General features: G+C 42.8%; 1 protein-coding gene across 1 annotated transcript in view; it reads right to left on the bottom strand.

Annotated features, from left to right (window-relative positions):
* Positions 1–968, bottom strand: part of LOC145406444 (uncharacterized) — a 33,799-nt gene extending 32,831 nt beyond the window's left edge. Inside the window, exon 1 of the mRNA XM_080277603.1 lies at positions 828–968. Within this exon, the coding sequence (XP_080133729.1) occupies positions 828–968 (141 nt within the window). The remainder of the gene's footprint in view (positions 1–827) is intronic.
* Between the last annotated feature and the right edge of the window lie 20,898 nt (positions 969–21,866).

The following is a 21,866-nucleotide window of genomic DNA, read 5'->3' as shown; positions in this document are numbered from 1 at the left end:
TGAGAGGACTAAGATCTGTCGAACATTGTTGGGTGGTATTCTGAAATGTATCTTTGGGTCTGATTATGTATTCTGGATTCTACCCGAAGGGAAATAGGTTATAGCAACTTCTATTCATTGTCATGCATGTCTGTGCTCTGAATTATATTGATCAGAGTATGTCTTGGCACTGTGTCTTCAACTCTCCTCTTCTCCTTTCGGCTCTCCCCTTAGGGGTCGCCGCAGCGGATCACCCTTTTCCATCTTACTCTGTCTTCTGCATCTTCTTCTCTTACACCTACCACCCGCATGTCCTCCTTCACTACATCCATAAACCTTCTCTTTGGCCTTCCTCTTTTTCTCCTGCCTGGTAACTCCATTTCCAGCATCCTCCTCCCGACATACTCCTCATCCCTCCTCCGCACATGTCCAAACCATCTCAGTCTCGCCTCTCTAGCTTTGTCCCCAAACTGACTTACGTGTGTTGTCCCTCTAATATGTTCATTTCTAATTTTGTCCAACCTCGTCACTCATAGTGAAAAACGCAACATCTTCATTTCTGCTACCTCCAACTGTACCTCCTGTCTTTTTGTCAGTGGTACTGTCTCCATTCCGTACAACATGGCTGGCCTCACTACAGTCTTATAAACTTTCCCTTTCATTTCTGCAGGGACCCTGCTGTCACAGATCACTCCTGTTACCTTTCTCCACCCACTCCATCCCGCCTGCACTCTCTTTTTTACCTCTCTACCACACTCTCGGTTACTTTGTACAGTTGACCCCAAGTATTTGAATTCATCTACCTTTGCCAGCTCTACACCTTGCAGCCTCACGGTTCCTCTGTCATCTCTCTCACTTACACACATGTACTGAGTCTTGCATCTGCTTACTTTCATTCTCCTTCTCTCCAGTGCATATCTCCATCTCTTAAGCTCTGCCTCAGCTTCCTCCCGGCTATCACTACATATCAAAATGTCGTCCGCAAACATCATTGTCCACGGAGGCTCCTGTCTAATCTCATCTGTCAATCTGTGCATCACCATTGCAAACTAGAAGGGGCTCAAAGTCGATTCTTGATGCAATCCCACCTCCACCTTGAATCCCTCAGTCATTCCTACTGCTCATCTCACTGCTGTTACACTATCGTCGTACATGTCCTTCACCACCCTCACGTACTTCTCTGCCTCTCCCGACTTTCTCATACAGTACAACAGCTCCTCTCTCGGTACCCTATCATAAGCCTTCTCCAAGTCTATAAACACATAATGCAACTCCTTCTGGCCTTCTCTGTACTTCTCCATCACCATTCTCAAAGCAAATATGGCGTCTATAGTACTTCTCCCTGGCATGAAACCAAACTGCTCCTCGCAGATCCTCACTTCCTTTCTCAGCCTAGCTTCCACCACTCTTTCCCATGTCTTCATTGCATGGCTGATCAGCTTTATACCTCTGTAGTTGCTGCAGCACTGCGCATCACCCTTGTTCTTGAAAATCAGGACTAGAATACTTTTTCTCCATTCCTCCGGCATCCTCTCACCCTTCAGGATTTTCTTGAACAATCTGGTAAACGACGTCACAGCCACCTCTCCTAAGGTCCTCCATGCTTCCACTGGTATACCATCGAGGCCCACTGCCTTACCATCCTTCATCCTCTTCATGGCATTCCTCACTTTCTCTCTGCTGATGTCTTGCACTTCCTGATCCACTACCAACTCTTCCAACCTTCCCTCTCTCATATTTTCTACATTCATCAACTCTTCGAAATACTCCTTCCACCTTCTTAGTACACTCTCCTCACTTGTCAGTACATTGCCATTTGCATCCATTGTCATTCTAACATGCTGCACATCCCGCCCAGCTGTCTCTCTGCCTGGCTAATCGGTACAGGTCTATTTCCCCTTCTCTACTATTCAACTTCTCGTACAGCTTCTGGTATGCCTTTTCTTTTGCCTTAGCAACCTCTTTCTTGGCTATGTTCCTCGTCTCCTTATACTCCCGAATGCTTTTTTCGTCCCTGTGTCTATCTATATTCTTCTTTGCCTGCTTCTTCCTATTTATGCTATCCTGTGCTTCCTCATTCCACCACCAAGTCTCCTTGTCTTCCTTCCTCTGTCCCGATGTCACCCCAAGGACCTTCTTGGCTTTCTCCCTCACCACTTCTGAGATAACTGCCCATCCCTTCTCGTCTTCCCTGCCTCCGAAAGCCTGGTTCACCTCATCCCTAAATTTACTACTGAAGTCTTGCTCCTTCAGCTTCCATCACCTAATCCTTGGTTCAGCTCTCACTTTCCTCCTTGTCCTCACTTTCAAACTCATCTTTCCAACCAGCACCCTATGCTGTCTTACTAAACTCTCCCCTGGCACTACCTTACAATCACTGAATTCATTTAAACTGCATCTCCTACATAGGATATAATCTATCTGTGTCCTCCTTCCCCCACTCTTATACGTAATCCTGTGCTCCTCCTTCTTCTTGAAATAAGTGTTTACTACCGCCATCTCCATCCGTTTTCAAAAATCAACCACCATCTGACCCTCAGCGTTCCTCTTCCCAACACCGTACCTACCTATCACCTCGTCACCAGTATTTCCTTCTTCAACATGCCCATTCAAATCCGCTCCCATGACCACTCTTTCCTCCTTGCGTATGCTCTGAATCACTTCCTCTACTTCACTCCAAAACTCTTCCTTTTCCTCCAAGTCATACTCCACTTGCGGGGCGTATACGCTGATGACATTAATCAGGACCCCCTCAGTTTCCATCCTCAAACTCATTACTCTATCCGACACTCTCTTCACCTCCAATACACTATCTATGTACTTTTCCTTCACTACCACCCCTACACCATTTCTTCTCCCATCCACGCCATGGTAGAACAACTTGAACCCTCCTCCAATCATCCTTGCTTTACTTCCCTGCCATTTTGTTTCCTGCACACACAGTATAACCAACTTTCTCCTCTCCATCATATCGGCCAGCTCTCTCCCTTTACCCGTCATCGTGCCCACATTCAAAGATCCCACTGTCATCTCCACTCTTCTACTCTCCCTTCTCTCTTCAACTCTATTTGTCTATTAGTGCTACACTCATTTTAGTCACTACCTGGCCTAAAAATGCCATGTGTCCATCTTGAATGCTGAGTTTTAACAACAGAATGACACTAGAATATGATGCTGGTGACAAACAATGTCATGAATAGTATGTAGAGCAGTAGCACTTTTTCTGCTATTGAGTTATGTGAAGTACACTGTAAAAGAGCGAAAATTTGGACAAATTTAAGGTGAAAAGAATGTGTATTTTCATGGTGACTGCATCTTGACACCATGCATGATGAGATGAGTTAGTTCAGAGCGGTGTGTAATGGTTGAATGATTGGATCGAAACCCATTCTGGAAATCATATAAAGGAACTGTATGGGTAATATTCTTAAATATTAGTTTTTCCGTCACATATTGTATATTGGAGAGTGTACTGAGACTGGCCAACATGGTGATGGACTGTTGGTCGGTATGCTTGGTTTCAGTACTGGCTATGACGCTAGATGATGGGTGGTATGAGGCACGTAAGTATGGATACTTATGCCTGTGAGGTGGAGTCAGGATTCCTGAGGCTTCACTGGTGAGTTAATGACAGTGTGGTCAATTCAGCTGGGAGGATTATTCTTCTATTCCTCCCCCCCCTTCTATCTCCCTTGAGCCTACCTCACCCCATCTTAAGGTAGGAAAAGGTCTGGATGACGACGATGATAAGGACTTGGATGATCGATTTTCACCAAATATACTATAGATATGGTTGTGAGTCCAGAATAAGTTAAAAATCATGACTATAGGACTTCGGTGCTTCAAGTGAAGGGTTGCGATATGTTCTGGTCCTTTTGTACAGCGGTGATGTTGTCCAGTAATTATTAGCTACCTTTTGTTTATGATGAGTTCTTAGCACCTGTTCCTTAGTGAATTATTTTGCATATTGCACCTTAGAATTTTCTTGTATGTTATTTATGTAATTTTAATAAGGCATTGCTTGCATCAATAGCATATAAGAGGATGTTGAGGTGAAGGTACTGTACAGAATAAAGTGCTAAGGATGTGACATCACGACATCTTCGAAACGACTAAATTTCCGAGCCTTAACTAGCCTACTTCAATATTTCATTATGTCTGGTCTTCCTAAGCTGAATTAAACAGTGTTGGAGTAGCGAGAATAACATGAAAAATCATCGTAACGAATAGACCAAAGAGAAGGGGAAAATATACCTCCTCCGGATTTATTGTAATTCTGAACTGAATTTCTGTATTATTGCCAGGAAACATCTTGGATAAAAACGACTGAAGAGAAGTAAATCTGATTATGTTCTTAGTATAATAAATGGTAGTGTACGGACTGAAAATTTTACGTACTGTAATCGAGTTCTTATGTTTTCTTTCCCTATATGGGTTAGGTTAGATTGGGTTAGGTTAGCTAATTTTATGCCAGGTTGTTCTCTACGACAAGGAGAGAATGTTTTCACTCCTGTTTGTTTGTTTGTTTGCTTGTAGGAAGGATTACTAAAAAATAAGAGAGATTTGGACCACATTTGGTGGGTAGATAGCCCATGTCCCAGGGAACAATCGATTAACTTTTGGGACCGATCCAGATCGTATTACAGATTCTGGATCCGGAATTACGTTGCCCTTGTCGGAGAGATGCGCTCCACTCAGTGCCCCTCTAATTAGATACGTGTTAGGTTAAGCCAGACTAGATAAGGCTAAATTGTTAGGTTACGTCAGGTTAAGTTAGGCTTGATCTGGTAAAGGTAGACTAGGTTTAGTGTAAGTTGTGTTAGGCTAGGTTAGGTTACTCACGACACCAGCCATAACCCACTACTGTACGCTTTTCTTTACTAACCATTTACCACATTCGTCACCACACCATTCATCACACTATTCACCACTCCAATCCCTTCTCAGCACTCCATCAACCAACCATTACTCACCTCTCACCACACCATTCGTCACACACTACTCACCACACCAATCTCTTCTCAGCACTCCACCAGCCAACCATTACTCACTCCGTTGCTGTTTATTTCTCCACCTGACCAGCCGACACCCACTCCTTTCAACACACTCTCGACGTCTCGGTAAACAACGTAGAAAGAAGGTTTGGTTTGCTCCCATCTCATGAAGAAAGTTGGTTTTTGCTGCTTTCGACTGAGAGAAAAGAAACTAACAGGAAAGATGGATAACAAAGTAGCTTTTTCTGAGATTCACTTCTTTGCATGGCATGAAAATCCATGCACCAATACCACAATGACCAGAGAAAGTATCGTAATCAGTTACAACCAACTTGCCTCGTTCACGCACACGCGCGTGCTACTACAGCAGATGCAGTGCTTAACTCTGCATGTGTCTATCTGTCAGTCAATCTGTCTGTCTGCTTGTTTGTCTCTCTGTCTGTCTGTTTACAGTAATACTCAAACAATTTTGATCCGATTTTAACCAAACTTGATAAAAGGGTTCAGGATCAGCCAAGGGAAGAAAACATTGCTTCTGAAAACAACAAATAAAAGGACAAAGTTGCACTAAATGGTCAAGCATACATTGTTTTTATCGCATTTAGACCAAACTTTGTGGGAATAATGGTCAAGCTTACATAGTTTTTATCACGTTTAGACCAAACTTCGTGCGAATAATGAAGGTTACATCTAACTCAGCCTGTTCGAGAAATCTCTCCTTTGCTGAGTAGAATCTTCTGTCGACAGCAAACGTCAACGATGCCAGAAGTTAAGGCAGATTTCTCTTGGACGGTGTTAGGAATAAGTTCTGTTAATTCCTTCACTGCGATGACTTTTATAATTTATTCTTAATACCTCCAAATAATCCATTTCAACTTAAGGCAGCCCTCTCTTTCTCTTGTTGTATTCACCACCCTAATATGTAACTGTCCTGATGTCCCTACATACTGGAGGTTAACAGAAGCTTCCACACTAGGTCAATTTTCTGCTTGCTGCCACTAAACGTTTAAATTAAGCTTACATCACCATTCATAGTGATGGATTTCTAAATACTCCCCGTTATCACCTTCACCACCGTGGTATTATTACACCAGTGCTCACGTTAGCGAGAGCCTGCATTTTGTTCGTCATGTGTCTGCGTATCTGTGTAAACAAGGTAGCTCAACAGTTTTAATCTTATCTGGACCAAACTTGGTGGAATAGTTGAGGACCATCACTGATGCTGACCTATTTTCTCGAGAATAGAAGCTAAACAAAGTTCGAGGTCACATGGAGAAATCAACTTAAACAGTTTTTATCTAATCTAAGCGAAGCTTAGTGGAAGTGCTGAAGGTAAAGCAAGGATGAAGACATTCTATTTTAAAAACACTAGGACAAAGGTGAAGGTCACAGGGCAATATTAACCCGAACGATTTTGATCCAAATTGGACCAAACTTGGTAGATTATTTTAGGGTCAGGCAAGAATGCGGTACCGTAATTAGAGTTTGTGAACAATCGGTGGCACATCAGGATCATTTGGCAATGTCAAATGTTCCGTGCCCAGGCCAACTGTAGGGCGTGGGTGTTGCGCTCTCTGAGTACTTCTTGAGTCATATTCTTCCTGCCGACAAGTCATTTTATGCACGTGAAGGCGACTTGTAGTGAACTGCTTAATGGGGTTCTTAAAGTCTATCATTAGCTTAATGCTACTGTCTGAGGGTAGCCAGAATATATTATAAAATACGTCATGCAATTCACTATGCTAAGGAAGACCAAGGAATTCATCAGAGCAGGACCGAAATAACCACGATGGGAGTCTTAAACATATTTACCATCGATTCTCTCTCTCTCTCTCTCTCTCTCTCTCTCTCTCTCTCTCTCTCTCTCTCTCTCTCTCACTTCAGAAAAGACAATTCAAATGAGAGTGTAACAGCATGTCATGTCTTTTTCTACAAAATAAGTCTTAGTTACAAGAGGAAAATTATCATAAGCTGTTTTTGGAGGAAGGACAGGGGAAGCACATGCAATTGTACTGTTTACATTACCTAGGAGAAAATTTACCATCTATCTATTTTGAATATTGAGCTGTAACAAGATATTAACATTGCAATATGGCGCTTGTCACAAAGAAGTTCTATGGAAATGATGGTGAGCTGTAGTACTGCTTAATTCTTCCGCTAAAATACGGGAGACTAGCTGCACGAGAACATAAAGGTGTGCCTAATAAAAAAGACTGAATATATGCAAGTCCGTTCGCTTCTACCTCTGTTTCACCACTGGATTACGCCTGAGTGTGTGGTAGTGGACTGAGGTGCACATCAGCATCCATCTGTATATTATAACATGCATCTTTGTCCACGTTGTCTCCTTCAGGTATCTATGACTCCAACGACGAGGGAGGCAGAAGAGGCGCTTGGACTTTTGTATCTGACTATATAGTGCAGAGCCTTTCAATGCCCCTCGTCCTTCTTGTACATCCAAATATGAGTTTCCTGATGGGGTGGATTGTAATATCATTGGTGAATCTCGGCCCAGGATGTTGAGTCACAAACATACAATATTTCTTATCGCAGGTATTATTATTATTATTATTATTATTATTTGCAGGAAGGAATAGGAACTGACTGTGCTGAATTTCCTTGTGCCCCTTGTTCTTCCTGAAAAAAAAAAAAAAATAGTTTCGACAGAGAGAGAGAGAGAGAGAGAGAGAGAGAGAGATTTTAACCCTCAGGGCGTACGAATGAGTTTATTTCTGAAAGGATGCTGTGTCGGGCAATAGAGACAGAGACAGGAAGAAACAGACATCACTAAATAAAGATAAAAGACTAAAGACGCGGTTACTGTCTTAACTCTTTTAGTTCAATGGAGTATTTTTTTTTTCTGTAACACCACACGATTACATTCAGCTTAGAGAGGTCCTTTATTAATCAAGTTGTTGAAGGCTATATCTGTTTTGTCCAGTTCAAAAAGTCGCTCCGAAGCTGAATAAAATCATCCGGCAGATGACGTCAGTGTAACGTAGGGAGGTTTTAAGATGCAACTAGGAAAATATTACTATGAAACACGCAGGAATGGCAAAGTGGCAAAGTTACAGCATTGGTCGAGCTGCAGTTCTTCCTCCTTAACTTGGTCTAGATTTTTGTCCTTTTGCAACTTATTTCTCATTGCTCAGAAGCAAAGACACACAAAACTACAGCTCTGCATTCTTTCCAAAGCACTTTTTCTTGACTAACGTCGTAAGCTAGAGTGAATCTGTTGGTACAAATCAAAATTCACAGCGACGGCATGGCAATTTTAACCCAAGTTAAAGTAAAAAGTAGGTAAACGTTGTGAAATTTATCTGTTTTACTGCTGCTGCCGCCAAACTTTAATTCACCTTAGAAGTGGCTTTCCGCTCCCTGAAGATTAAAAAAACATTACAGACAACTCCATCCATCTTAAGTTGGTTTCCGTCCTCTTAAATGCAAAGGACTGAACCAGATCAACTCTGGAAAGGTCAGGGCTATACTACATTAGAACTTCATGTAATAATCATCCTGTAACTGAAGTTTGTGTCTTGCAAGAAGAGCCATTACATTCTCTCTTCTTTATCGTTTTCGTAGAGATGCCTTACATACCAAACGGAGGTGAACACAATTTGTTTTTGACTCTGTCCATTCAGTTCAGTAACTATACTCTGTCCACTTCAGCTTGGCATAAAACTGTCATCCCTCTGCCTTAAACCCTGAGCTATAACAAGAGATTAACATTAGGATATGGCCCCAACCACGAAGGAATCTTATGGAAAGGATGTTGAGCGGTTGTATTGTGTTGTTTTCCCACTGAGCTAAAAGAAATAAGATACAAAAGGACGGAAATCGCCCCTTAGTTAAAATGAATGAACAATAGGTCATCACAACTTACCAAATGTGAAGATAATAGAGAGGAGGTGGAGGAGGAGTCTAGCTGTACATGTCCCTTCCATACTTTGGTGACACTGCTACATAACTTGCACGAGCCGCTTACATCCGTCACAGTTACAGTTACAGCTCAGAAATAAAGCCACGTGTTGATATTGAGATTTTTGTAAAGGTGGAACAGTTACTGTTTCGATTTTAGGGCCCAGTTTCTTTTTTATTGTGGTGTTACCAGTTTTCTACACGACTCTGGACCCTTCTATATTCCCCTTATCTTTAACTGGCCCAGATTTGTGTCCTGGCTCAGTTCCAGAAAAAAGATAATGCTACGACTCTACGTCCTTTCCATAGCACTGCTTCGGGGTTGGCATCACATTCTAGTACAAAGTACAAAGGAGTACAAAGGAAAGCAAACAGCAACAGACTTTATGGCCCTTTCGAGGCTGTTACAGAGTAGACTATGGCTACAAGATCTAACTCTACATGCTCAAGGATAAGGACAGTAAAGCAAGAAGGCTCCCCCCGTCTCCAAACCCTCCAGTTAAAAGTGGCAAGAAAAAGTGAGAAAAATCACCATGCAGCAAGGAAAAACTGACATGGAAAATTTCATAGGAAAGACTGAAAAGGAGAGATTACATTCTGTAATACTTTATCTATAAGCTACCAGTATGAATAACCCGGAAGAGACACACACAGTGTTAATCTATTGTCACAACTAAGTGTCAAGACGAAGATATGGCAATTTTGGGCCAAGTTAGTAGGAAAAGGAACACATATAATTTTAATCAAGACACACACAGTTTGAGTTATATCACTCCATTGAATTTCGTTTTGTTGTTTTTTTATTTTTTCAGTAGAGTTGTAGGATTAACGATTTCAACCTAACGTCTTTTTAATATCATCCTTTCTAGCTCCAGACAATGTAATTCAGGAAAAGAGAAACTTTTCGACCTGTAAGAATTAGATAGAACCTTCATTAACCTTCTTGTTTTATTCATATCAGTCTTGCTATCTTTTCATGATTTTCTTCAGCTTAGGAGAGATTTTCCGAGCTGAGGGGGTTAGTTGTTTCCCTCGCTGACCTCTTCGGTAATAAAATGCCAGCTTTAACCCGAATAAAACTGCCCGACAGCAGTAGGAATGACAAAAATGAAGCACTGTGGGTGACATCTATTTCATCTAATTCTTGCAATCTCCAGACTTTGGTATTCTGAGCCAAGAAAATTATCGAACTGGACGAAGTCAGATAAAGCCTTTATTAACTCTTTCACTAGTGGGGTATTCTCTCTTTGCCCTGAATAAAGTCGCCCAGTAGCAAAAGGAATAAAATCAAGGAAACGTGACAGTGCGATGGAGAGGCGGGACGGGACGGGACGGAGAGACAGACGGGACACACAACCTCTCACTCCCACAGATTGTTGACGACTGGCTGCCTCTTGCTTTGTTTACCCTTCCTTCATGGAGCAGTGCCTGTACCCCCCTCCCCTTCCCTTATTCCTTCGCAACCTTCCTCACCGTCTTCCTTCCTCCTCCTCCACCCACCCATCAAAGGATGAAGTCATGGGAGGCTGGGAGAAGGGTAGGATTGGTAGAAGGCACAAACGGTGAAACAGAGGCTAGTTGTGTTAGACAGTGGTATACTATCTGTTAGAAGAGTAAGGACAGATAAATGGCACAGACGGTGAAATAGACGGAAGACAGTGGGCCAGTGATGGCTGCGAGGAGAGTAGGACAGATAAAAGGCAGAGACGACGGAACAGAAGCAAATGTTAATAAACAGTGTTACGGTGTAGGTTAAGAGGCCTGAAGAGATGCAAGGAACATACGGTGAAACAGAATGCAATGGTAACAGTGGTATGGTATAGGTAAACAGGGAAACAGAAGACAGTGATAGTGGGCAGTGTTAGTGTAAGTTAGGAAGAGAGTAAGACAGAAAGAAGGCACAGACGATGAAACAGAAAATACTGGTAGTAGGAAGCAGTATGGAATAGGCGTAGATATTAAAATGTGAACCCGTGTTCCCTATCTCCACCCTCTCCTCTTCCCTTTTTCCCTCTTCTCCACCCCTCCCCCCTCCTTAATCTCCTTCCTTCTCTATTCCTTCATCTCATTCCCCCCCCCTCCCTTCTTTTCGGTCGAACCCATCCCGCTTTTTTTTTTTTTTTCCTTTTCTCCACCCCCTCCCGCTCTCCCCTCAACCTCCGACTGGCGCTCCACGTATCACGCACCTCAGCGGGATCCGAGTGTCTGTCCTACAAGAAGAGGCACCGGATGGAGCGACTGGGGTAGACAGAACCACTCCGTCAGTGGCAAATGTCCCCGTCTTGCAAGAATAGCTCGTTTTCCGTGAGCCGTTGGGGACTTCGTAGCACTCTTTTCTTAGCTATTTATTACCTTCGCCGACGAGGTTGGACGGGGGTTATGAAGTCACATGTGTTTGTTTTTGTGCTTATCTGTCTCGTAAATGATATCTCAAACAGTTGTTATCATATTCCAGTGAAAAAATGGTGGGTATGTGGGCATTTTGTCAAGGAAGAGTTGATTACAGATCGAGGTGGATTCGGCTCGGGATGAAGGATTAAGCCATAAAATTTATTGGCGCTGGTGGAGGTAGCCTTATTTGATACTGTGCAACAGGCCACATTAAGACCGTTGAATTAATTACCTTCGCCAAGGGCGATGGACAAAGGATGGTGTATAAATAATAAATATTATTGGCGCTGGGGGAGTTATGTTCCCTGAGTGCTCTCTAGATATGCATGGCACACCTTCATATTGCCTTTATGTTATTTGTGTAGTGTTTGTTTCAGTATAGTTTACCTCAGTTATATAAGCAGGAGGGTACAAAAGAATTATACGCAAAATTAATAGGTAACAGCTAGGTGTTACGAACCTTCCTGTGTCATCTATAATACCATTATAGGATATGTTCTGCAGCTCGTATTCTGGCTGGCTTATGTGACATCGTATCACATTTCCCTCTGCTATTAATTTTGCACATTACACCTTATTATGTACATATTATTGATGCAATGTATGTCCATACTAAGGAGACGCAAGTAAGGCCCCAGTCACACTGCAGGTATGACTTATCGCAAACCACCCGCGACCTGCAAGTCGTGGGTGGTTTTGGTGAGGTTTACGACCAGTCTTCATATGTCTTGGTCTAGCCACAGGCCACCATGGCGACCAAAAAATCGTCGCGAGGTTTTTCGTGCTGCACGAAAAACCTCCCCGCGACCACCGATGTCGTGGCACGGAAGCCGCCCGGTGGGTGGCTGGACTGCATCTGGCTGGCTTACGGACTGCGACTGGTCGGCGACACGTGATTTTTAAGTGGTGGTTGCCATCCGGACAGAGGCCGGTCGCCACCCGCTTTGTGCGGTGGCCGTCCGCTCTCTGTCAAGGCGACGACTGGACTGCGGCGGCCGCCGTCCACGGTCCACAAGCCTCCTGTCAGGGGTGGTGGTTGACGTCCGGCTGCCGTCCAGCCGGCGATTGGTCGAGCGACAGGTGGTGGGCTGGACCGAGACCAGCTGCTGGCCAATCCGCGGCTGGTGTTGGTCTAGTGGTTGCGGTCTAAATTACGACGGGACGCGGACCGGCTGCCGTTTGTCAGAGGCCTGCCGACGACCGGCCGGCCACCTGTATGCTTCTTGACCTGCGTGTACCTGGCCATGGTCGCCGTTCGGCCGCCCACTGGACGGACGCTGGACGGACACTGGACGACCACCGGTAGCCAATCAGTGACATGACTGCTCAGAGACCTCCGTGGTCGGGGACTGGTTTCGCGATTTTCATGTTTGCGACAAGTTGTACCTGCAGTGTGACTGGGGCTTAACAGACAAAGGAGTAAATAAGGTGGTGTAAGCAGAATAAATCACACAAGAGATGCTACGACGTCTCCTAAGTCAGTGCGTACAGTATACTGGTCCACTATATTATGGGAAAGGCAAGTTAAATGGCGAGCGACATTGCTATGTCTGCCTATAGAGATGTTTCTGTACTGTGTGTGTGAGAGAGAGAGAGAGAGAGAGAGATTTTTAGTTGTGCTTTTGGGAACCAAAAAGTGGCTAAATGCGTTCTCCCTGTCCTGACCCAATATGAATAACACAAGGATGCTCATAATTGGAGGGGAGGACAGTAGCAGTACCAGTAGTAGTAGTAGTAGTAGTAGTAGTAGTAGTAGAGGTTGTATAGAAGTGGTGGTGGTGGTGATGGTGGTGTTGGCCCCAAGTTCATTGAAAGGGTAACCCGGTGGACTGCAGGCTGAACTCATTCTTCTCCGACAGTCCACCATCCCCCTATTGGAGGGTTGGGTGATGCTTATAAAAGCAACCAATTAACCCGCCTGGCTATACTGGTGACACCGCATGAAGGCACCCTCTCCACCAACAATAGGGTGGATAATGGTTGGATTCAGTTTTAGACTGGGAGTGGTGGTGGTGTTATACAAAGCATGCTTGGCCTACAGACGACATGTCCCGAGTTCGATTCACTGGCAGAGCATAAGATCTTCTAATTCCCAATCTGTTGCTACCAAGAACTGAACCTGGGATCTGAAATGTAAATATAACGGCTGTGTTGTCGTAGTCTGGGGGCAGGTTGGGACTTGGCAAACAATGTTAGAATTATTGCTCCTCAAATTCTCTGCTGTCATTAATCTAAACCTTTTTTCTTCTTGCAGTTTATGGAAAGCACAAGCGAATCTCCTTGAGGGACAGTGTCCATACCACTCCTCACAAGAGTGTTGGCAATAGAAACATCATAATTTAGCTTCTCTTTCTATGTCATCATCATCATCATCATCATCATCATCATCATTATCCTGATACTGCTTACCGACTAAGGGTGGAGTAAGGTTTCAGCCAGAAAACAAGGAAAGAGAAATCACGAAAGTAGAAGTATCAACAGCATCCCTTGTGAAATGGGCTAGATGTTCATTCAGACATCATTCAAGATCCAGAATCCTGGCTGTATCTCACAGGCCTAACCTTCTACATTTTTGTTTAGGGGGGATAACTTTAATCATACGCGTTTTACATGCACCTGCCAGATAGAAATTAGCAAAAATAACGTTTGTAAGTTACAAAAAAAAAAAAAAAATGTGAGTTACGAAGAGAGAAACCTGTACTGTACACAGGTAAAATCATCCAATATATTACCATTATGCCGGGAATCGAACTCAGGACTCTCAGGTGAGAGCCAGGCAACATACCACTACACCACGACCAGGTAAAAGCTTACAAACATTGTCACAATCTTGTAACCAATGTCCCTCTTCCTCCCGCTGTGGGCCTGAGGAGAATAAGTTAACCCCCTGGCACTCGGGCAGGTAGATGCTGTTAATCTATCCCAGGCACTTACGGCAAGTCAGAATGAAGAGAGAAACCTGTACTGTACACAGTACAGTACTCTCTCTTGAGAATCCCTGGTTCGATACCCGGCATATTGGTAATATATTGGATGATTTTTCCTGTGTACAGTACAGGTTTCTCTCTTCATTCTGACTTGCCGTAAGTGCTTGGGATAGATTAAAAGCATCTACTTGCCCGAGTGCCAGGGGGTTAACTCATCCTCTTCATGCCCACAGCGGGGGGCGGAGGGACATTGGTTACAAGATTGTAACAACGTGAGTTAACTTTTACCTGGTCGTGGTGTAGTGGTATGCTGCCTGGCTCTCACCTGAGAGTCCTGGGTTTGATTCCTGGCATATTGGTAATATATTGGATGTGAGTTACCATGCGGAGTGTCGCTGTCTGCTCGTGACAGAGTACTGTCGTGCAATTTGTTATGCACCTTCTCTCTCAGCCCCATGACATCCTATTATTTACATACAGACGATCTGACAGAGTTTATGGGAGATCATCTGCAAGAGCAACAGCAGCAGCAGTTACAGCAGAAGCAGCAGCAGCGGCAGCCGCAGCAGCAGTTACAGCAGAAGCAGCAGCAGCGGCAGCCGCAGCAGCAGTAGCAGGAGAAGTACTTGTAGTAGTGGTGGTAGTGGTAGTAGTGGTAGTAGTAGTACTGGTAGTAGTAGTACTGGTAGTAGTAGCAGTAGTAGTAGTAGTAGTAGTTGACACCGTAGGTTCATATAAAGCGTGAAGCCAGAGGACTGCAGACGGAGGCTTCCTGTATCCTGCAGTCCACCATCCTCCTTTCGAGGGATAGGGAAGGAATAGACAGTTGTTTGTATTACTGTGCAGCAGAATCACCAGGGTATATCGCTGCTACCTTATGGAGGCGTCCCTCTTCAGCACCAATGGGATGATACAGGAAGGAATTAGGCTTAGCGCTGGGGCCTACGGTGTTGTAATCGGTTACACAATCTGCCCGCAGTCAACAGGTCTCAGGTTCGATTCGAGAGTGTAGCAGAGATACTTGAACAAGGTCCTCTAGTCCTCAGATTCGTAGAGCCTAGAACTGAAATAGGGACCTAGATTGTAAATTTCACGGTTGTGTGACGTAGGCTGGAGGAAAATTTGGACTGAGCAAACACTGAATGTGTGCCATAATGAACCTCGTGTAGTCGATATGCTTTAATCCAAATCTAATTACACGTATATTAGCATCTTTCAATACAAGACGACTTCCCTAAACAGAAGGGAGATATCTGGAGATGGCGGGAACAGCGTACAAGATATATGATCCAGGTGAATAACTTAATGCTCTAGCGCATGTTGTTTATAACATTTACATAAATATTGATGCAGTTTGCAATAGCAACGTACATGGGTATATCATTCTAAATAAATATCGCAAGCCAACCAGAATACGCCATAATAGCTGCATAGAAGCATAGAGGATTTCTGTCCATGAATTAAGAATCACTAAATAACTCCCATCTTTTGCAAACATCGGCTTGTTTTCATCTGATAAAGATCCTTTACCCTTTCCAGTTCAGTTTATGGTCATGCGAAGTCTGATAGGAGAGTTGTTCTGAGTGACAGCCTAGGAGTTTGATTCCTCCCTTATAACTGTGGTTCGTCAAATTTCATGCAACCACTGCAGAGTATTCAGGTTGGGAGGGCACCCAGTTGCGTCAGATGAAAGGAAACCAGCAATAATTACAATGACACAAGCTCAGGAAAACTCCCTTGAATAACTAAGCATTACCTAACTCCTCTTTAACGCTGATGCTCCCAAACGCGCCTCTCCGACGTGGTGATTTAAATCGTATATGATGTTCAAATAAAAAATAAGGGTGGCCGAATGAATGGAAATTCTTTAGGTGCGGCGTGTGTCCCTTTTAAGAGAGAGAGAGAGAGAGAGAGAGATGGTGGCAGTAGACGAAGGAAGGGTGTATTTAAATGCAGGATGTGAAGAAGACAGAAACAAGAACAACAATGCTAGACGCAGGAGCTTCAGAACCCTGCAGTTAATGCTTTGGGTGTGTGTGGCTTCGCTTAAGTGGCTAAAGTCTACAGGAGTGATGCACCTCGCAGCCGAAAGTTGTTAGTGAGAAACAAACGGGCATATCAGCTCCTAGCAATGCTCCCGCCTATTAAAAAAAAATGTGTTAGAAAAAGGTAGAGAGAAAAAAAGAGAGAGATGGTGAGGGAGTAACGTAAGAGAATGAGTGTGAAAATAAGATGCAAAGACAGCTATTACAGCATTTACAAACATGGCGGAGAGCGGTATAGTTTACTCTATCCATATACCACCTTCAAATTCATACAATAAATGTACTGTTCCCTTTTTATTTTAACTTAGCGGCCTTAAACTGCCATCTCACTATTCTGAGTGTTGAGCTGTAACAAAATTTAACACTGGAATACAGTACCAATTACGAAGAAGTGCCATGTAATGATTGCAGAGGCACAGTATTGATTTATTCTCTCACTGAGTTACGGGAAATAAACTGGAAAAAGATGAAAGTCTTCCCCAGATGTGAATGAAGTATTATTCTGCAGGAGAAGGACGCCTCCACGTGGTGATAGCGATGTAACTGGGTGGCTCTACTGCCCGATTATAAACGTCCCTGACATCCCTCCCTCTACCCCAAAAGGAAGATAGTGAGCTGCAGGAGGAGGACAGCTTCAGCCTGCAGACCAATGGGTTCACATATCAGACGAAACTGGAGCTTAAACAACACATCAGCCACAACAACAACAACAAACTACTACTACTACTACTACTACTACGACTACAACTACTGTACTACTACTACTACTACTGCTGCTGCTGTTGTTGCTGCTGCTGCTGCTACTACTACTATTACTACCACTCCTACTACTACTACTACTGCTACTACTACTACAACTACTGCTACATCTTCTTCTTCTTCTTCTACTACTACTACTACTACTACTGCTGCTGCTGCTGCTCCTGCTGCTATTCAACTGCTACTCCTACTTAGCCCGGATTTTCGCCTTTTGCAGTTTATTTCATGTAGTGGCAGAAAAACAGTGATAAGGTCCTACATTCTTTGTGTAAAACTTCTTTGTGATCTGGTGTTAATTTATTGCTACAACTCAGCGTTCCAGACGCAGATATGGCAATTTTAGGCCAAGTTACATTAAAAAGAGTATATACATATTGTGTCCAAATAATGAACACTGTACAGCTTTTGAATTGACTGTGAAGGTGAATTAAATTGAAAACTTCCATGAACGCGTGTGTCTGGAGAGAGGAAGGTGATGGGAGAGGATGGAGGGAATAAAGTTTGACATATGGAAAGAGGAAAATGATAAGGGAGGAGGAAGGAATTTATGGTAGTTGTAGTTCTAGCCTTCTTTGGACTGCAGGCAGAAGATACTGCCCTCCTGCAGTCCACCACTCTCTTTTTTGGGAATAATTAAGTAGTTGAAAGACGTTTCAATAATCAGGCAGTTGAGCCGCCTAACTATATTGGTGCCGTGACTGATAAGAAAAGCTCCAGTAATATTATGGGGCATACCATCAAGTCAGAAGGAATGAAGAGGGACGGAGGAAGTAGGGACGGAGAGTGTAGGGACGGAGGAAGCATAATATAATGAATAATTTTCATGAGTCGCGGCTTGACTCGCCCTACTCACAAACACATACGACGTGACTGACAAAGCGAACACTCAAACATCCTCCCAGGCTACGTCACGCAACTATCGCTATACTCATACAGGCCCCTATTTTCAGTTCTACATAGCGAATACACTGGGGAAAAGGAAAAGAGAATAGTTTATGTCTTTGGTACAGCCGGTTTGTTTTCATCTGGAGGAACCGGGTCACACACACAAAGTGAATACTAAGTCGTGGTTGCATGGATTTCCATGAGCCTTAGTTACGAGGCAGGAATGAGTTTCTCTGGTTGTTAGTCAAATTTATCCTCCACTGGTCAACAAATAAGATGAAAAGGGGTTACGGAATCTTTCTCCGGTTAGGGCAGACTCTCTATTGTAAATCGTTGCAGCAACACATGATGTCTTTGCTTGTGCTTAGTGATCCAGGTCCCTATTTTCATTTCTTTGTAACAATCAAACTGAGGTAAAGGAACAGAGCAGTAAACAGTGAGGTCCATTTATAACGTTGATCTTCGACTCTATCCGGCGATGTCTCGCGTGTTGTGGGAACGTCTCAGTCAACATTATCACTATCTGTGCTGCAACATTTATTAATTCTCTCCTCCTACTGCCACATTCACGTCCACAACAGCAGACTAAACCGTCCGTGCAACACACAAGATACCGTCAGGTGAGTGTCTTGTGAAGCGCTATTTATGGACCACCCTCTATATCTATGGCAGTGAAGAAGCAACAGTCTCCCTAACCCAGCCTAACTTTAGAGTGGTCTAGGCGTATCTCTGAGGGACAGTAATGTTGGTTTAGGGCTTTAGGGCTTAACTTTCTTAAGGTACCGCATCCTCTACCCTACAGTCCCCATCTGTGTGTGTGTGTGTGTGTGTGTGTGTGTGTGTGTGTGTGTGTGTGTGTGTGTGTGTGTGTGTGTGTGTGTGTGTGTGTGTGTCTGTGTGTCTGTGTGTGTGTGTCTGTGTGTGTGTGTGTGTGTGTGTGTGTGTGTGTGTTTCGGAGGGTGAGGGGTGGAATATCGACGGAGAAAGAGGAGAGGGAGGATGGAGAGAAGGAGTGATGAGGAGGAAAGTGTGTGGAATGAGGAGAGGTAAAGAATAGAACAGTAAAACGGAAGGATGGAAGAAAAGAGAAATATTAACGGGAAGGAAGGAGGGAGGGAGAGTGAGAATGAAAGAGCGAAAGTAGATGAATGAAAGAGAGATAGATAGATAGATAGATAGATAGATAGAGAGAGAGAGAGAGAGAGAGAGAGAGAGAGAGAGAGAGAGAGAGAGAGAGAGAGAGAGAGAAACAAAGTATATTTGACCAGAACTAGTCTCTGTTGTGGCTCTGTCTCAGGAACTTAAAAACATAGCCATTAATAGAAAGTGGACGCAAACACGGCGACCCTATCCCATAAGGCTGAAAAAACACACAACAGAATGACAACTTGAGTAGAGGCACTTTAAAAGAATTAATATTTCACACCCGACTTACCCTTTCGTGGCCTGTGTCGTGTCGTGACTTACGCTACGATACTGGGCGTTATTGTAGCGGTAAACGAGAAGTGAGGGAGGGTAAGAGCTGGCTGGAAGGGTTTGGCATCCTGTATCTATCCAAAATCTTTATCGACAAATGGACTTTTCTTTATGTCTCAGTTTATAGTGTAGTGCCGTGGAGAGAGAGAGAGAGAGAGAGAGAGAGAGAGAGAGAGAGAGAGAGAGAGAGACTATAGTACTATACTTCTTTCACTTTGGCTTCGCCCAGATTTGCATCTTTTTAACAGCTTCATTTACGTAGCTCATTGGTGGAATAAGATAATGCTACAGGTCTTCACCCTTTCCATAGCATTTATTTGTTGTTAGCACCATTTTCTAGTCTTAATTTCTTACTATAGTTCAGCACTGAATAAGAAGACAAGGCAATTTGAGGCCACATTAAAGTAAAAAGAGTATATTACTGTACTACCACTATCTTTTCAGACTACAATGGCTCGTATAACGTCTTCTTTATACCCATACCCCAGCTACATTCCACCACCCTTTCTCCACCATGTGATTGCGAAACCAGCCTATCAACTTAAACACATCAGTGGAACCGCACATAAAAGCGACTCCCAACTACTGTTGCCTTGGACTGTCTCTTTTCCCTGAGGTACAGAAGAACAAGGTGTCTTTCAGTTTTGAAGTAGTTTCAAGACGAGTAAGAGGTACCAGAGTGTGGCTTGGTTTGTACAACAATGAGTAATGTTCGTGATAATTCTCTCCTATACCTCATACCAATTAATCTGGCCAAGCATGTATGGCAACACTGTTTCTGCCGAGATTCTGATTGGCTGGAGGTGTTTGTTCGATTTCATTGGCTGGAGGTGTTTGTTCGATTTCATTGTTGCTTAAACCAATACTCTATTATCAAATGTGATACTGAGTTTGTCGACAGTACAATCGTAAAAAGCAATATGAAATCCGATATATACTTAACAACAATGAAATTTTCGTACGAAGATAAAGATATGAGTCAACAAACTATTTTAACAGTCCAAGTCAAGGTCAGCATTCGAACAATTCCTTTAAATCTCCGACACTTCGTAATATAAAAGAAAATTAAGGAAACCTGCTTAATCTAAGCGATGGTATAACACACATTAAAATTTTAAGATCAGTCCGTACTGTGATAATGGAGAAGATATAATGAAAATGTTTTCCTTTAGCCTACTTTGATTTTCGCAATTTTTTCAAACCTCCCTCCAAGTGAACTCGTCTTTCCATTAGAATTTTCAATTATTCGGAGTTGTGGCACGATTTAAGGGTGCGAACTGATCATAGAATTTAAATGTGTGTTATACCAATGCTTAGATTAAGCAGGTTTCCTTAATACTCTGTTATAGTACGAAGTGTCGGAGATTTAAAGGAATTGGTCGAATGCTGCTATGACTTGGACTGTTATAATACTTTGTTGACTCATATCTCTATCTTCCTACGAAAATTTCTTTGTTAAGTTTATATCGGATTTCGTATTGCTTTTTACGATTGTACTGTTGACAAACTCAGTATCACGTCTGATAATAAAAAGAGTATTGGTTTAAGCAACAACGAAATCGAACAAACACTTCCAGCCAATCAGAATCTCGGCAAGAACAGTGTTGCCATACATGCCTGGCCGGATTGATTGGTATGAGGTATAGCACTGTTCCCTGCCTTCCATATATCTCATTCCTCCTCAAACTATAGACAGTATCCTTTCTTCACATACCTTTTTGTTGTATGTTTCATACGGCTACGATATATATATATATATATATATATATATATATATATATATATATATATATATATATATATATATATTTATATATATATATATATATATATATATATATATATATATATATATATATATATATATATATATATATATATATATATATATATATATATATATATATATATATATATATATATATATATATATATATATATATATATATATATATATATATATATATATATAAAACAGTTTGTGTAAGACCTTCCATTGTCACAGCCGTCAGAGAAGTGTCGGCAATCTTTTGCCTATGTCTGTACCTCGGTGGCGGCAAGTCACCATTACGTAATTGCAAGTTAGGAGCCTGTCGTTGAGTCTCAGTGTACCACGTTACTGAACGTATTCATGAGGGTATTGAGAAAAAGTTCTTCCATGATATTCAGCACCTTATCAAAATATCTATATTTGTGTCTTAGTGGTAGACTTCCACAAGGTGCAGTTTTTGGGCAAGGTGGAAACCTCGAGGGCTGTACTTCATTTTGTGGTGTGGCCCTCGGGTGACCAGATCAGTGCCAGTATGGACGGCCATTTATTTTCTCTTTTAAATACCCATTACAGCAAAATTTTGAATAGTATCGTACCGCATCCCAGACCAGATACTAGGCAGGGTGGGACTCCCCTCCCTCAACAGAGGAAAGACGGCCAGGGGACTGAAGCCATTTTTTTCTTTATCTAGGAACAAAAAATTTTACACAGTATTAGATCT

Source organism: Coenobita brevimanus, chromosome 8, assembly GCF_032717465.1.
Source record: "Coenobita brevimanus isolate Jiangsu-jjx chromosome 8, ASM3271746v2, whole genome shotgun sequence".
NCBI lineage: Eukaryota > Metazoa > Arthropoda > Malacostraca > Decapoda > Coenobitidae > Coenobita > Coenobita brevimanus.
This window is presented reverse-complemented; position numbering and strand designations above follow the sequence as displayed.